This window comes from Scyliorhinus canicula, chromosome 4 (genome assembly GCF_902713615.1).
Source record: "Scyliorhinus canicula chromosome 4, sScyCan1.1, whole genome shotgun sequence".
NCBI classification, from domain to species: Eukaryota; Metazoa; Chordata; class Chondrichthyes; order Carcharhiniformes; family Scyliorhinidae; genus Scyliorhinus; species Scyliorhinus canicula.
Window position 1 is genome coordinate 152,174,815 of NC_052149.1, and position 17,936 is coordinate 152,192,750.

Consider the following 17,936-nt stretch of genomic DNA (forward strand, 5'->3'; position numbering starts at 1 on the left):
GCAACCGGCCAGCTCCCAGAGGCAAAAATCGGAATCTCGCCGTAGCGTGGAGAGAAACCAATTATCACCACTCAAACACTATTTCTAACCAATTAATGGGAGCCACCCCATATCCAATGGTCTCCTGTCTTTTATTAGGCTCTCCAGCAAGTGGTCACACTGGCGCCAATTAGTACTCCTCTTTAAAAATGTGAACCTGGCGGTTCTCCACAGATTAGTACTACACTCCGAAAGGCCGTATGCTTCACCCGATGCCTGTGTCTATGTATTTATATTGTGTACTTATGTCCTATGTTTTTATGTATGGAATGATCCGTCTGGAACATCAGTTTTCACTGTACCCCGGTACAGGTGACAATAAAACAAATCCAAATCCACTGGGTGCAAGATATGATTTGGTGAATATGGGTATGTCAGACTGTTGCCCGACGTATCCATGGGAGAGGTCACCCAATCTTCGGACAAAACCCCAGTGCCAATAAGGAAGATCAATGGCACAGGGTTCATAATTTAGTTCGTGTGTGTCAAAAACCTGGGGCTGGATTCTCCGATGCGCCGGCAGTCCGGGATGCCCACAATGGGAAACCCCATTGGTTGGTTGGCAAGACGGAGAATCCTGGCGGCGGGACAGAATCGGACCCCTAGTTCCTGCATCAACTTCAACCTTTTGCAGAAGAAATTCAGAAGTCAAATTACAGCACAGAATACATCATATATAAGCATTTAAAAAAAAAAGAATACAGAAATCACAACACCGGTTACAATATGACCATGCTGTGAGGGTTCATACGGCATATATAAAAATCAGGCTAGGTTTTGGAAAGTCCTTCGCCAAAATCCATCAAATAAAATACCCAAATTGACAATATAAGAATGTACAATAGCACATACAAGTAGAATAAACTAATAAACTAGTCGAGTGTAGAACACCATTACAAAATAGTACAATTCAATTGTTTTCTAAGCAAGTCAACGCCAAACCCAAGGACAGAATTATGAACTGATCAGCACATGGTACTTATTCTTTTTCCCTCTCACCTTACTAAACTATAGCACAATCTCTATTTTCAGGATGCAAAACACAAGACTACCAGAATAAACATTATTCTTCCAAAACTGCAGGCAAAGAGCCATTTGCAGAATAGGGCTAGTACCTTTAACATAGGAATTTCCATTCTTATCCTCACACAGTTTTAAGGTTTGTCGTTTGCGGTTTGTCGCAGGAACAGAGTCCAGCAAGTCATAGGCGAGTTCATTGTAAATCTCAAAGAAGGAGACCCAAATGGAGTAATGTGTGTGCTGTTCCTGGCGGAGAACAACTGTATCATGATCAGCCCAGCGGGATGCAGACTCTGAGAGGGCAAGGGAAAAAAGAAGAAAGATGGCAGAAACCAGTGAAACCTTAAGCAAACAAATTGCAACATAATGCATGCATAGGCAGGAGATAAAGCAAAGATACAACACAATTGATCAGTTGATCTATATTCAAGTCCAAAATTGTTCCTTTCGCGAATCTCCATTGGTGGGTTTCAACAGTTTTGAAAGTTTCCATTAAGCAAAATGATATTCAATTGATTTTTGCACAGCACCACACAAAAGTAATTTCAAGCATACAGACATTTTAAGCAATACAAAATATTCTATTATCTCAGTTAACCACTTTGAAAGACCTGTACTGAAAAATATTTAAAATTTAAACAAACATATGCTGTAACTGACCCAGACATTGGTAACTGAGAAAATGTTCCCAGTGTTCTAGTCAATATTAATTCCTGTATCACCAAACTCAATTAATCAGTCATTTATTTATTTCATTGCTCTGTGGTTTCAAATTGAAAACTTTACAGACACATTGTAAAGTAGTCATGAGAACAAAGACAAAAATAAGTGAAATTGCTCCAGAATTGATCACCTGGTCACAATTTGAGCACAATACCCAAATGAATGATAACCTTACCTTCCAAGTTACTGACAGAGGACATGCTGCCAACGCCACTATCAGAATCACAGCTAAGATATGCCCTGGATATAAACTCTGTGCTCTTGTTTTTCTTCATTGGAGTTTGCAGATCCTCCTATTTTAAGTCAATAATAGAGGAATATGATTAATACAACAAATAAAAGTGCTCAGCTCAGCACTTTATGTTTGGCCATTTCAGCTCTAGTATGTTAGTGGGAAAAAAAGTGAGCAGTATTTTACCTGGTTTAAGGAAAGCTTACATAGTACATTGAAATCAGATTCATCAGAGATTGCAAGGGTTCAACATGGGAGTCTTACCAGCACCTTTGGTTGAGCAATAAATGCTAACCTTGCTAACAGCATCAACATCTCATATACAAACAAAACAGTTGCAATGTAATGGATGCATCGGCAGGAAAGGGAGAGAAAGCAAAAAGGTACAACACATAGCTGATCTGTATATAAGTGAATCTCCAGCTATGGATAAACAGTGCACATCAACTTTTAACCAGAAGGTGTAAAAGTAGAGTTAAAAGTAATCTTTTCAGGAATATATGCATCTTTATTTCTGCTACCCCACAAAATGGTGCAATTTTACAGCCATGTGGAGCTTGAGCGAGAGCGTGACGCGGCCGTTAAGATTGCGGGAGACCAAGATAGAGGACCATGCTGGGCACCCCTCGGTCTGTAATCTATCAACCCGCACCCGTTGGCAAAATAAAAGATCCTGCCATGGTGCAAAACCAATAATCACTATTTAAGGCCAATCTCCATACTATAAAGGGAACGATTCCCTATGTAATGCCCTCCCAAGCAAGTGGTCATATGGGCACCGATTAGTACATCTTTGGCTGCTGCACGGATCCAAGGAGGCAAGTAATCCATCAACCCGGATATGGAGGGTCCCAGGGTGGAAGACACCTTTGGTTGTCAGTCTCTCATCCTTGTTGATTCCTCACAGATAATACCAGGATGGACAATATGTTGGGCCTCGCGGAGGCTGCCTCGCTGTGATGCTAGCAGGCCCAGCCGTCAGCGAAGGCAGCTGCTGCAGCGTCGACAGAGACTTCTGGGGGCGGGGGGGGGGGGGGGGGGGGGGGGGGGGGGGGGGGGGCAGCAGCAATGGCCCAAGATACAGGCATCACTGGTCTTTCGAACAGATGATAGACAGCATGTGGCGCAGGAGGCTCTGCCTCAACAAGGGAACGGTGCAGCACCTGTGCCATGTCCTTGTGGACTTGGCACCACGTGGAGGAGGAGGACGACATCTGTTAATGAGCACAGTAAGAAGTCTTACAACACCAGGTTAAAGTCCAACAGGTTTGTTTCAAACACGAGTTTTCGGAGCACTGCTCCTTCCTCAGGTGAATGGAGAGGTATGTTCCAGAAACATTTATATAGACAAAGTCAGAGATGCCGGACAATGCTTGGAATGAGAGCATTTGCGGGTAATCAAATCATTACAGATCCAGAGATAGGGGGTGATCCCAGGTTAATGAGGTGTGAATTGTCTCAAGCCAGGACAGTTGGTAGGATTTGGCAAGTCCAGGCCAGGTGGTGGGGGGTGAATGTAATGAGACATGAATCCAAGATCCCGGTTGAGGCCGCACTCATGCGTGCGGAACTTAGCTACAAGTTTTTGCTCGGCAATTCTGCGTTGTCGCATGTCCTGAAGACCGCATTGGAGAACGCTTACCCGGAGATCAGAGGCTGAATGCCCTTGACTGGAAGGGAACATTCCTGCCTGGTGATTGTCGCACGATGCCCGTTCATTCGTTGTCGCAGTGTCTGCATGGTCTCGCCAATGTACCACGCTTCGGGGCATCCTTTCCTGCAGCGTATGAGGTAGACTACATTGGTCGAGGCACACGAGTATGTGCCACGTATCTGGTGGGTGGTGTTTCCACGTGTAATGGTGGTATCCATGTCGATGATCTGGCATGTCTTGCAGAGATTGCCCTGGCAGCGTTGTGTGGTGTCGCGGTCGTTGTTCTGAAGGCTGGGTAATTTGCTGCAAACAATGGTTTGTTTGAGGTTGTGCGGTTGTTTGAAGGCAAACATAAGACAAACACGGGACACAACTGACAGAGTACCCTTTGTCGTCCAGTACTTTCCTGGGGCGGAGAAACTACAACATCTTCTTCGCAGCCTTCAACACATCACCAATGAAGATGAACATCTTGCCAAGGTCATCCCCACACCCCCGCTACTTGCCTTCAAACAACCCAGCAACCTGGAAGTGGACGAACATGCGGCCACCTTGGAGGATGAGGATGTGCCAGACCAGGAGGGGCTGGAGGACGAACCTTGGGATGACCTGCAGGACCACCAGGAGTATGGTGGACAAGCGGCAGCGGCGAAGGTCTCGCAAGTCCAGAGAGCCAGGGAGGCCCTCATCCTTACCCTCTTCATATAGAACGTTTTTTTTGTCTGTCATCTCACCTCCGCTCCCCCTTCCTCCCCTCATCCTCCCCCCACCACCCTGTTCTACCCTCCCAGGGTCTGTGTAACATCACTCCAGGGTGATGGGACTGTGTCGGCACTGTAGGTGGGTCACTGTCAAGGGTGTGGGCAATGAAAACCCGCTGGGAGCCAATGGCAGGCATTCTCTGGGGGCCCTGGGGCCGGATGGTCCCGACTCACTTGCTGGCAGCACATGCTCCTGTGCTACCCTGTTCCGGGTGCTGAGTCCGAGACGCACCATTGTCAGCGGATGGAACTTGCAATGTGCCCAGAGAATCGTCCCATTGTCTTTTTGGTGTTTTCCTGGAGACCACCCAGATCTGTAGACCAAAATTCATTACCTCCAGCCAGTTAGTTCTAATCACATGACCAATATTGGTTATCACCCAACCAAAATGGTTTGGATTCACTCGGTAATTCCAGAGCACGAACTATGAAGGAATTGCACAGGAAGTTTGGATTGGATTCAAATAGGCAATTCCCTGCATCTGGAATCACCAAATTTGGAGTTCAGAGTCGAAAACTTTGGATGGTTCAGGTTTACTTACCTGGGTATAGTCATCTAAGAACTGTTAAACGGCTGATAAACCATTCCAATTCCAGGGTAACTATGCATAATTAATCATACCAGCCGACCTCCCCCACCCACTCCCTGACATCCCTCAATCCACTGTACCCCATCACCCACCTTACCTTCTCTCCATTGCTTTTCAAAGTGGCTTTAGGACCTTTAAACTCTCTGCTTACTGGAATATGGCAGCTAGTACAATAGAAAGGGGTTCTACAATGATTCTCTCCACTGCTCTCTGCGTGGATTACTGCTCTGTGCAAGTTTGGCAGAATCCCAATGCAGACGATAGTACTGAAAAACCGTAGGAAAGCATGTTTTTGTTTGATTAGAGTTGGAAATAGGGTTTCCAACCAAAGATTCGGGCCATTAGAGTCTGGAGGTCCACTGAATCATTGTTTGGAGTAAACTTTGAATAATGGCAGGTATGAATTTCCCAAAGGGGTGTTGTCTAGGCATGTCCATTCAAGGGGAAGTCCCCCACCCGGGTTATTCAGCCTCATGGAAACTTAGATAGTCCACTTCTGCGGAGAGTAAGCAATGGTCACCTCTTAGCCACCTTTGAGAGTGCCCATTTTAAAACACAGACTATTTCATTAACACGTTCATGTTTGAAGTTATGAACAAGACATGCCTCCAATGGGCATGACAGATGTGCATCTTTTAATACACACGAATCTTTAAAATAAATTCTCCTGGAAGTCAACTAGCTTTTACAAACCATTAAAAAAAATAAAAGATTTTTCTCTATCAAGCATCATTGTTCCACAAATCTGTGGCTCGTCAAATAACAATTGTTAAAACATCTCAAGTTTAACACAAAACAGAAACTGCTAGAAAATCTCAGCAGGTCTGACAGCATCTGTAGGAGAGAAAAGAGCTAAAGTTGAGAGTCCAGGTGACACTTTGTCAGAGCATTTTTTCTTTTGTTTCACATTTCAGCATCCGCAGTAATTTGCTTTTATCAAGTTTAACACATCTCTTTTCACCGAGCAAAATTAATCATTTTCATTGAAAGCACCAGTCCGTCAACATTTCAGATTAGGTGCTTGAAGAAAAGAGGGACAGGCCATGCAGTCAGAGAAGACACGTGGGATTAGGACTATTGCTCATATGGAGAATGGACATGGTAATCCTATTATCAAAGCTTCACAAATACAAAGATCAGTTCAATCTACTTCATAAAATACATGAATAACATTAGAATACAAAGAGGTCTCTTGATCTAAACACAAGTAATGGAAAACTAGGTGGGCTACAAAAGAAGCGAATATACATTCAGCATAATAAACAAATACAATGCTTTAGATGTTTTGATGGTAGCGTAACACCATGAAAGACGAAAGGCTGAATACAGTTTCTAGTACAATATTTTCTGTATTTATGTAATCATAGAGCATCATTGATACTAGTGAGTCTGAATGTGGGGTGGGATTCTCCGTCCCACCAGCCGGCCAATGGGGGTTTCCCCTTGTGGGCAGCCGCATGTCATCGGGAAATCCCTGGGCATGAGTGCACTGGCGGCACAACTGAAAATCCCACCAGCGGAGAATCCAGTCCAATGTCTAACATGGAATATTGGAATATTCACATCTGAGGCACCATAATCACGTTTTCAGTAGAAATTCAGCACTGACCTCTCTGATAACACCCAGTAATGAAAGTTTCTTCAGTTCTTCTTGTCTCACCATTTTGTTGTCCAGCTTAATGACATCATTACAGAGGTTAGGCTTCAGGTCCATCCTGGGATATAGTTTGCCCTGAATGCTGCTGAATACCACTGCCAATGATCGTGGGAGAATTCCATTGTCACGCCTGCTGCCTACAAATGAAAAATGATCCAATAAATCATGCCCTTTGTGCAGTGCACCAAGCATATTAGTAAGATAAACCAAGTATAGTAAAGCAGACACTAATTTGTATTTGACCTTGAATAGTATAGGTTTTTCCAGAGTTTGATACACCGTAGGTATAAACTAAGCAATTCTGTCCCTCAAGTGCTTCCTTTACTAAGCTCTTCATGCCAACATCAAAGACCACTTTCTGGCTCGTCTCGGGGCCAAATATCTGAAGGAACAAACAAAATATATATGTTAATCAGAACAACAGCAAGATTTTTTTTCCCCAAATGATTCACAGTTACTGTATGTTATATTACTATTATGCACAACTTGTGTTGATAGATTCTCATCTCATCAGGATTTCTTAAAGTAGCTTGCATTAGATTTTCTTCATATGGTAACATTTTAAGATAGAGACCTGACAGTATAGCATGCTTGGGAGGAACATGAGATTGTGAACCTATGGTTTTCAAGGTCTCCCACCTCACTTGGAGGAATCTTTTTCTTTTAAATAATTTTAATTCAAATTTTCACATTTTCACAAAAAAGAAAACAATAACAGAAAATTCTAAGAACAAATAAAAACAGACCCCCCCCCCCCCCCCGGTCGCCCAGGCCTCCACGCTTGGGGGCCTCGCATCCTTCCACTAAAGAATCCTCCGCTGGGCTACTAGGGATGCAAAGGCCAGAACACCGGCCTCTTTCGCCTGCTGCACGCCTGGCTCCACTGCAACCCCAAATATTGCGAGTCCCCAGCCTGGATTGACCCTGGATCCTACCACCCTCGATACCATCCTTGCTACACCCTTCCAAAATTCCCCCAGCGCTGGGCATGCCCAGAACATGTGGACATGGTTTGCTGGGCTCCCTGAGCACCTAATACACCTGTCCTCAGTCCCAAAAAACCGGCTCATCCTTGTCCCGGTCATTTGAGCCCTATGCAGCACCTTAAACTGTATGAGGCTAAGCCTCGCACACGAATAGGAGGAGTTCACCATTTCTAGGACATCCGCCCACGTCCCCTCCTCAATCTCCTCCTCCCATTTATCTTTCAGATCCTCCACCGAGGCCTCGTCTACCTCCTGCATCACCTGGTACACTTCCGAGATCCTCCCCTCTCCAACCCATACCCCCGAGAGCACCCTTTCCTGGACCCCACGCGGCGGCAGCAGGGGGAACCCCGCCACCTGCCGCCTGACAAACGCCCTTACTTGCATGTACCTAAAGGTGTTCCCCAGGGGGAGCCTGAACTTCCCTTCCAGCTCACCCAGGATCGCAAACTTCCCGTCTATGAACAGGTCCCCCAGCCTCCTGACACCTGCCCTGTGCCAACTCAGGAACCCGCCATCAATTCTCCCCGGAACAAACCGGTGGTTCCCCCGAATCGGGGACCCCATCGAGGCCGCCACCTCCCCCCTGTGCCGCCTCCATTGCCCCCAAATCTTGAGGGTAGCTGCCACCACTGGGCTCGTGGTATACCTCGTCGGAGGGAGTGGCAGCGGCGCCATTGCAAGCACTTCCAGGCTCGTACCCACACAGGATGGCATCTTCAGCCTCTTCCATGCCGCCCCCTCCCCGTCCATTACCCACCATCGCTGTGTTGGCAGCCCAATAAGACCTACAGAGGTTGGGCAACGCCAGCCCCCCCCCCCCCCCCCATGCCCCGCTCCAAGAACACCCATCTCACCCTTGGGAGTCCCGTGTACCCACACAAACCCCGTAATGCTCCGGTCACTTGGAGGAATCTAACAATGTACACCTCTCATACTTGTCCTAAGTCATTGGGCTGCGAAGAGCAAAGCTGTTAATAATTAGATCCAGCGCACACACATACAGAAACAAGAGTACTATCAATGACTTTATAAATGAGGTGGCGAGAAGAATCAGGCTCTTTGACAACATTCTTGGAATTTCTAATTATGGGAGTTTTACCAATGAACTAGTGAAAGGCAAATGTGATGTCAATATAATAAAAGTGATGTATGGATATGCTAAGGTACAATAGACCTGCAAGTTTGAAAATAAATCTATAGGACAAAAGGACATAATGCAAATGAGAAAAAATGAATTCATGGCAAATATACAAGCAGGCAATTACAAAGGCTTTATCATAAGAGAGTTTGAGTGTAGGAATAGCAAAGTCTTGCTACAATTGTATAGAACCAGGAGTACTGTGCAGTTTTGGTCCCCTTACATTAGGACGGATATTATTGTCGTAGAGGAAGGGCAGCAAAAGTTCACCAGACTGATCCCCAGGATGGCAGGACTGTCCTATGAAGAGAGATTGGGGGGAACTCTCCAGAGTTTTGAAGAATGTGAGGTGATTGACAGATTTCTAAATACCAAAAGGCAAAGAGATATGGGGATAATGTGGGATAAGGCATCAAAGTGGATGATCAGGCATAATCATATTGAGTAGCAGAAAAGGCTCAATGGGCTGACTGGCCTAATCCTGTTCCTATCAAGTGGAAGAAATTATAAAAATGTTAGTGGCGTGGAGAAAAGTGCTCGATAGACAGGGCGAATTAGAAAGTAATATCAGAAGTAAAATGAGCCAGTTGGAAATGGTCATTTTTAATACAGCATAGACCTATCCCCAGGGAAATGGAGGGGGCAGCAATCAGATAAAACCACAGGTTATTCAAGAATGTCCAATGAAGTGCGATGGGTAATCATGATTCCCTCGCTTCCTGGATTATTATAGGAAGATTGCCTCAGAACTTTTCCCCTCCTACCCTCCCCAACAGTTAGGCAAGGTAGTCCACAAGCTATAGAAGAACAAATGGGAGCAGAAGGTCATCCAGTCACTTGATGGGCAAACTTCTATATTTTGATGAAATCACTATTTTTTTGTTGGTATGTTCTGCAAGTTAGCAGCTGTGGAGTGTGACAATTCATTGACTGGAGATTGTAACATTTAAAGCACTGGTTGATACATCAGATTCTGCCCGGCATTTTAAATAGGTCACTCAGATCAGTTCAAAGGTAAGTGAACAGCAGTTAGGCAAAGAGTCAGGAGCAGTTGAGACGGTGCTGGCTAACTCTTTACAGCTGAAGTGCTGTGGTTAGTGGAAATTAGTTGGGGGCTCAGAAAAGCCCCAGGAGCCGCTTGGCACCTCCGTACTGTTGGGGCTTCAGGAAGCCCAAAGGGAGCTGAGAAAGCCGCTCAAAGTCGCTGGTCTGTGCTGCAGGGCAGTTGGGGAAGGATCTGTTACAACTATCAGCTCAGTGGAATCAAAAGGAAGATGTTTATAGAGAGCTGGCAGTTGGGCAAGGAAAAGCCTGTAAGCAGTGTTAGAGTCCCTCCTTTTAATTTCCCTTTGTTCCAGTTTTTAAAAAATTTATGTTTGGTACGTGGACCTATAATTGGGATTTGCATTTAAGCAGTGGACTCAAACTGAAGCAGCCTGCTAATCAGGACAGTATGTTTCAGGTTTTGTATTTTGGAGAGGAGAAAACAGGCTCATTGGTGCTGAAGAACCAGCTTTGGAGGAAGTTAGTTCGATTGGTTGGCTGGCAACCTGTGGGTATGCCAGGGACAGTGTTCTGCCTGACAACAGTCAGTGAGTTAAAATGATCTTGAATTGACAAAGAAAGTAGACAACCTTGCCAGAGAAAACCATCTCAATCCGAGAAGTGAGAAATATATGTACATAAATAATAGTGAGGCGAATGGTTTTTTTGGGAAAAGGGGCATGAGGAGTCAGTTACATTTTATCAGTTTAATTATATTTGTGTTAACGTTACAAACCTGGTGACTGCAGTTTAATTGGGCTTAGCCAAGGTCCTCGGGTATTTTCAAATAAATAGCACGATTTAGCTGGAAAAACAGAGTTCCATTTTGCACGTTTTTAGCAAGGCGTCTGTTTTGGGTGCGTTTAGCAGGGCACTTCTCACAGGACATTTCTTTTTTGCCTCAACAGGGAACGCCCGGCCAAAGTTGCACTTACCTTCATTTCCTGCATTGATGAGCTCAGCTCATCAGTATAGGAAGAGTTCGGCGCTATTTTTAAATGCCGCCCCAATCTCTGGATTCCACCACAGGGAGGCTGCAACCAGGCGCCAATCAGTGCTGCATAGGGTGCTGGGGAGGCCACACCTAGAGTACTGTGGTTTTGGTCTCCTTACTCGAGAAAGGATGTACTGGCACTGGAGGTGGTGCAGAGGAGATTCACTAGAAACTAGAACTAGGGGGCATAGCCTCAAAATAAGGGGTAGCAGATTTAGGACTGAGTTGAGGAGGAAGTTCTTCACTCAAAGGGTTATGAATCTGTGAATTCCCTGTCCTGTGAAGCAGTTAAGGCTACCTCATTGAATGTTTTTTAAGGCAAAGATAGATAGATTTTTGAACAGTAAAGGAATAAGGGTTATGGCGAGCAGGCGGGTAAGTGGAGCTGAGTCCACAAAAAGATCAGCCATGATCTTACTGAATGGCAGAGCAGGCTCAAGGAGTCAGGTGGCCTACTCCTGCTCCTAGTTCATATGTTCATTGCCTGGCACTTATGTGGCACAAATGTAACTTGCCCCCTTGTCAGTCCCAGCCTGGATTTTATCCAGATCATGCTGTATTTGGACATGGACTGCTTCAGTATCTGAGGAGTCACAAATGGTGCTGAACATCCCCACTTCTGATCTTACGATTGAAGGAAGGTCATTGATGAAGCAGCTGAAGATGGTTGGGTCTAGGACACTACCCCAAGGAAGTTCTGCAGTGATGTGCTGGAGCCAAGATGATTGGCCTCCAACCACCACAACCATCTTCCTTTGTGCCAGGTATGACTTCAGCAGCAGAGACTTTTCCCCCTGATTCCAGCTTAGGCTTGATGCCATACTCGGTCAATTGCTGCCTTGATGTCAAGGACAGTCACTCTCACCTCACCTCTGGAGTTCAGCTCTTTTGTGCACATTTGAACCAAGGTTGTAGTGAGGTCAGGAGCCGAGTGACCCTGGCGGAACCCAACTGAGCATCCATGAGCAGGTTATTGCTGAATCAATGCTACTTGATAGCACTGTTGACGACCCCTTCCATCACTTTGCCGATGATGGAAAGTACAATGATAGGGAGGTAATTGGCTGGGTTAGATTTATCCTGTGTCTTGTGTACAGGACACCCTGGGCAATTTTTCACATTGCCAGGTAGATGCCAGCGTTGTAACTGTACTGGACCAGCTTGGGCGCAGCAAGTTCTGGAGCACAAAGTCTTCAGTACTATTACTGGGATATTGTCAGGGCCCATAGCTGTTGCATCTTCAGCTGTTCTTGATGTCACATGGAGTGAATCGTAGTGGCTAAAGATTGGCACGTGATGCTGGGGACCTCCGGAGGAGACCAAGATGGATCATTCACTCGGCACTTCTAACTGAAGATTGTTGTGAATGCCTCAGCCTGGTCTTTTGCACAGATGTGCTGGGCTCCTCCATCATTAAGGATGGGATAGTTGTGGAGCCTCCTCCTCCAGTGAGTTGTTTACTCATTCACCACTATTTTTTTTTAAATCAAATATGGATGGAGCTTTTGAACAGGATTGAAAATCAGCCCTTTGCAAAGTGATTTACTCTGTCGGTGGGATTTATTGAAGGGAAACGGAGTATACTTGGTCTTTGGGTTGGGATGAATGGCAATTGTATTAGAGGAACCGGCTCTTTGTCCCTTGTCAACTGGAAAGACACTACCAACAACATTTTGAGACAGTTTAATTGCTCACTCTAGGGAGGTAAGCACACAGTGATGATACAGATGATAATCTGCTTCAGGAATGAATACAGTACAGTAACCTGCTTCACTTAAACTCCCACATTGGCCTAATACTTTGACTCCCCCACCATGTTGTCTTAAATGAGATTCCCTTGTATCAAAAACAGAAGACGGGGAAAGAAAAAGGGAACATGCAGTTAATCTCAATTTAAATGCAGCAACCTACGGGAAACAAAGATTGGCTCACTTCTGGCACAGCTGATTAAAATATCTAATTTCCATTTCAAACCTGAGAAACGGTGAATTTATGCGCAGCTTGGCCAATCCCCCGCTCAGAGCTCCGCATGGCAAATGAGTCCTTAGGAGCTCGCAGCACAAGTGTCTCAGAATCCTCAATGCGAACACAATCCTGTGGGGAATTCAGAAATATTCACAATTATGCGACTGTTTCCAGAATTTAAAGCTTGGAGTGTTAAAAGATTAAATTAGATTTGTGTTCATGTTTCATTATCCCAACTCAACGGACATTCAGGGCAATCTGAAAGAGTGGGAAGGAAAGAACTGATTCAGTTCCAATTGGTTTCCCTTAGGATAACAATGTTCCATTTATATAGCTTAGGGCTACGGTAAGCATTGACCTTCATGCTTCACATTTGATGAAATAATTCAGTAATGCCAGATATCATGACACTCCAAGGAAAAGCTACTGTGCACAAATAGAGCCTCATTAAGGGCAGCATAGTGGCGCAGTGGGCTAGCCCTGCAGCGTCACGGCTCTGGGTTACTGTCAGTGTGGAGTTTGCACATTTTCCCCGTGTTTGCGTGGGGTTTGCCCCCACAACCCAAAAGATGTGCAGGGTAGATGGACTGGCCACGCTAAATTGCCCCTTAATTGGAAAAAATGAATTGGGTATTTATTTTTTTTAAAGTGACTCATTAACAGTACAATGAATGGAATATACAACTTACATGGAACTAGACCCAAAACTATGTACAATGGGAATAATTACCGTATATACTCACGTATCCTTCGATCTCGCGTATCATGCGACCCCTAAATTTTCGTCCACAAAACATGATTTTATGGTATACCTCATGTATCATGCGAGTGACTTTTTTGGAAATTAATTTTGGAAACTAAAACTTCCAAATGGTATCATTGTGTGTGGTTTCTGCAGAGTTGATTCTGCTGTGAAAGCTGTTCGCGATTCGAACAGCTTTCCAGCTGGCTTTACTAGCGTCGTTCAGCCACTTGCCGTTTCCATTCAGAAAAACATGAGAATGCTGTGGTCAAAATCTGAAGAGTAGTATTCTGATGGGAAGATGTTCAGCCACTTGACGTTTCCATTCATGTTTTTATGAATGGAAACGGCAAGTGGCTGAACGACGCTAGTAAAGCCAGCTGGAAAGCGGTTCGAATCGCGAACAGCTTTCACAGCAGAATCCACTCTTCCCATCTTCCCATCAGAATACTACTCTTCAAATTTTGACCACAGCATTCTGGTGGGAAGATGTTCAGCCACTTGACGTTTCCATTCATGTTTTTATGAATGGAAACGGCAAGTGGCTGAACGACACTAGTAAAGCCAGCTGGATGCTATGTGACTTATCTTGGCCAGCATTTCACACCCGCGATTTTTGTACCTCGCGTATCATGCGACCCCCGAAATTTAGGCTTCAAATTAGGTGCTCAAAAGTCGCATGTTACGCGAGTATATACGGTATTTGTGGATCAGAAAGACAATGAACTGCCTACAGGTTTGTCAAAGTATAGCTAGCTGCATGCTGCAAGGTCACTCGCACGGGTACCTGGCTACTCAATGTATAAAGAATTATCGTACTTAGTGGCAAGCTCAGAGACTGACAAAGAGGCTGGTTGTCAATGGCAAATGATTTTGAGGCTATTAAAACTGACCCAGCCACAAACTTGCAGAGAACAAAAGATGAGCATGGGAGTTGGGATTTTAGATCAGACATACCAAGCTCATTTAGATAAATTGGCAGAATGAGCCCATACATGGCAGAGGTCCCATTAACACAGATTTCTTTCTGGAAGATGAAATGCAGAGGCTCCTGTTAGGGAATACAGAGCAGGGCAGTAACCTGAAGGCCGGAGCTGATTAAATAATTGAGGTGCTCAACAAGTATGACGAATCTATCCGGAAAACAAGAGTTTGGGGTTATACTGCTAAGACAATTTAACATAAAACCTGAAGCACTTTAGGCAGCACGGGTGGCACAGTGGTTAACACTGCTGCCTCACAGCTCCAGGGACCGGGGCTCAATTTCAGCCTCGGGTGATAGCCTGTGTGGACTTAGTGCATTCACCCTATGTCTGCGTGGATTTCTTCTGGGTGTTCCCGTTTCTTCCCACAGTCCAAAGAAATGTAAGTTAGACGGATTGGTCATGCTAAATTGCCCCTTAGCGTCCAAAAGGTTAGGTGAGGTTATTGGCATAGGGTGGAGGCGTGGGCTTAAGTAGGGTACTCTTTCCAAGGGCCGGTGCAGACTCGATGGGCCAAATGACCTCCTTCTGCTGTAGGGATTCTATTCTAGGATATGCTTATACTGCACAACAACCTTGTACAGCCACACTTAGAATATTAGAAAGAACTTTACAGCAGGCCAGTTGACAATTGCTTTACGCTGATGTTCAGGTTCCACATTAGCTTCCTCCCATCTCACTTCATTTTATTCCATCAATGTATCCTTCTATTTGTTTCTCAAAGTGCTTCAATCATTCCATTGGGTGGCATAGATTCACCACTGAGTATACATTCCTTGCTCATCCCATGCATGGAAGGGGATGATGAAGGCTTTGGAAATGTATATAGAGGTTTGCGGTTTTTAAAACTATCCGGATGTGGTAATTAAGTTAGAGATGTCTTATTAGAAAAATAAAGAATTAGAGAAATAGGAGATTTTTAAGTGATAATAGGATTTAGAATTTAATTCTATGGGAGAACCAGGGAGCATGCGTATGGATTTCTAAATGCCCGTGGGGATTTCTTTTCAAATTAAAAAGTAGTGAGATATTCATGGGTTTGGTGGTCTCCCAAGGCTACATGGCCTTTGGAATCAACATTTTGTTCTTTGTAAGTTACATATATGATTGCACAGAACAGCAACCAAGAGGTACCAAGCAGGACACTCAAGTTGTCCCCTTCAAATTACTGTGTTTGCATGGCTGCACAAAATATTTAAAGTTACAACATTCAAACGAACAGGCCATGCACACTGGAAAACAGACAGCACGTTGGTCAGAGAAGAATTTCCCAGCATTTTTCCCCAAATTGGCCTACAGTTATCGGTCTCTTGAAGGAACTTCCAAGACTACCTGGAGAGTGGGTGGTGTACACTGTTGCACTATATCTGGATGGTACAGGAGAAGTGGAATGGTTTGTATGATTCAATACTCTTTCATGGGATGAAGGCATCGCTGGCAATGGCAGCATTTGTTGCCCATCTCTAATCACTCTTGAGACCATTTCAGAGGGCAGTTAAGAGTCAACCACACTGCTGGGGAGTCTGGGGTCACATGAAGACCAGATAAGGCAAGGACAGCAGATTTCCTTTATTGGACATTAGTGAACCAGATGGGCTTCCTGACAATCAATCAATGAAATTGAAAAGAATGTTATAAATGAAACCTTTTAATCTGCCACTGACCTGTGATTCTCCTTTCTCAAGCTCGGTCTCAGTGAATGGTCTAACCCGGAGGTAAACCTTCATTCTATCTTCTGGAGAGGTCTCCACAAGAGTTTGCCCCGCATCACGGCAATTTGGTACGCTGGTTCCGGGTGAGATGACAGAGAGTTCTGGCAACAATTGCTTGTTCACAACGTTGACCACATCGACAGCAGTCGATTCCCAAACGCCAACCTCCTCCTCATCAGAGAGCCCATTCAGAGAAATTAGTCCTGTGGCCATTTCAATTGCAGCTTTGTCTCTGTACTAAAATACAAATCGTACAATTAAAGTCTTGCCTCACAGCATTTCATGCTTTCTCTTATTGAGTCAGGGGATGCAGAAAATATCAATAGATTTGCAAAATGTAACTTTCATTCTTGAAGAATGGATTACCAAGTATCTTTGTGCAATATTGGATTCATTCACAGGATGTGGATGTCACTAGCAAAACCAGTACTTATTCCCAATCCCTGTACAACTGAGTGGCTAGCTAGACCATTTCAGAACACATATACAAATCTGGTGTCACATATGGCAAACACGGTAGATGGTCTTCCCCAAAACAAAATAAATGAACCAGATGAGTTTTTAAACAACCTGGTAGCTCAGTCACCGTTTGTGATAAATTTGCTTCTTTTTTATTCCAGATTTATTTAATTCACCACATGCAAATTCCTCAGCTACTATGGTGCTATTTGAACTCACTTCTCTGAAGTATTAGTCCAGACATTTTGATTATAATCTTTTATTATTGTCACAAGTAGGCTTACATTAACACTGCAATGAAGTTACTGTGGAAATCCCTTAGTAGCCACACTCTAGCACCTGTTCGGATACATAGAACATAGAAAAACAGCACAGAACAGGCCCTTCAGCCCACGATGTTGTGCCGAACTTTTGTCCTAGATTAAGAACAAATTAATCTACACTCCATCATTCTACGGTAATCCATGTACCTTATAAACCAAGCCAGGAATCAAACCTGCGACCCTGGCACTGAGAAGCAAAAGTGCTAGCCACTGTGCTACCCTACTGGCCCAGTAACATAATCATTATACTGCCATACCCCCAAAAATGGTGAGAGGGAGAGGAAATGACAGAGGTACTGCACCAGCCTCCGCCAATGAAGTTAACGCCATCGTCAGAAGAGCAGCTTTGGATAGGATAAAAATAGATAAAGGAGGCGCTGAAGAGCTTGACATTTTGCTCAAAGTTAACAAATCATCTAGTCAAGATGGAATGCATCCTAGATTGTGAAGAAAAGCATTATCAGAAACTCTGATCACAATTTTTCAATCCACATATCAATGGTTTTGGGGGGTTCTGCCAGAGGGCAGGACTTGAAAATGTTCCATCCCCATATAGAGACAGTTTCCACAGGAACCTCAAAAGGCAGGGCTGTGAGGGAGAAAGCAAGGTTGTGGGACTAAACTAGGCAGCACTTTAGAAGTAACACAGGCACAACAGGCTGAATACTTAAGATGCTATATTAATTGTAAACACAGGATGGAGCTTAGCGATGGTGGTGTCAATCATCCACTGTCTGATTCACAAGAAAAATAATGAGTTACTAGAGGGCTGCTGGCATCTGTGGAATCGTAATCACATAGATCGGCACCTACAGCGAGGCAGGAAAAAATCCAGGGGGAGGGGAACTGGAAATCAGACTGCTGTGCAATGTTAACAAAGGACACTTCAAAAGTCTGAGTAATACCAAAGA

At 44.5% G+C, this 17,936-nt stretch overlaps 1 protein-coding gene across 3 annotated transcripts in view; it reads right to left on the reverse strand.

Annotated features, from left to right (window-relative positions):
- The window catches only part of kif20a (kinesin family member 20A), a 59,293-nt gene that overhangs the window by 36,526 nt on the left and 4,831 nt on the right, over nt 1-17,936 (reverse strand). For all 3 annotated transcript variants that reach the window (XM_038795364.1, XM_038795365.1, XM_038795362.1), the window contains exons 2-7: nt 16,196-16,480; nt 12,816-12,935; nt 6,920-7,058; nt 6,629-6,813; nt 1,958-2,075; nt 1,155-1,352 (exon numbers count right to left, since the gene is read on the reverse strand). In XM_038795364.1, coding sequence (XP_038651292.1) covers nt 1,155-1,352; nt 1,958-2,075; nt 6,629-6,813; nt 6,920-7,058; nt 12,816-12,935; nt 16,196-16,456 — 1,021 coding nt within the window. In that variant the 5' untranslated portion in view covers nt 16,457-16,480. The remainder of the gene's footprint in view (nt 1-1,154; nt 1,353-1,957; nt 2,076-6,628; nt 6,814-6,919; nt 7,059-12,815; nt 12,936-16,195; nt 16,481-17,936) is intronic.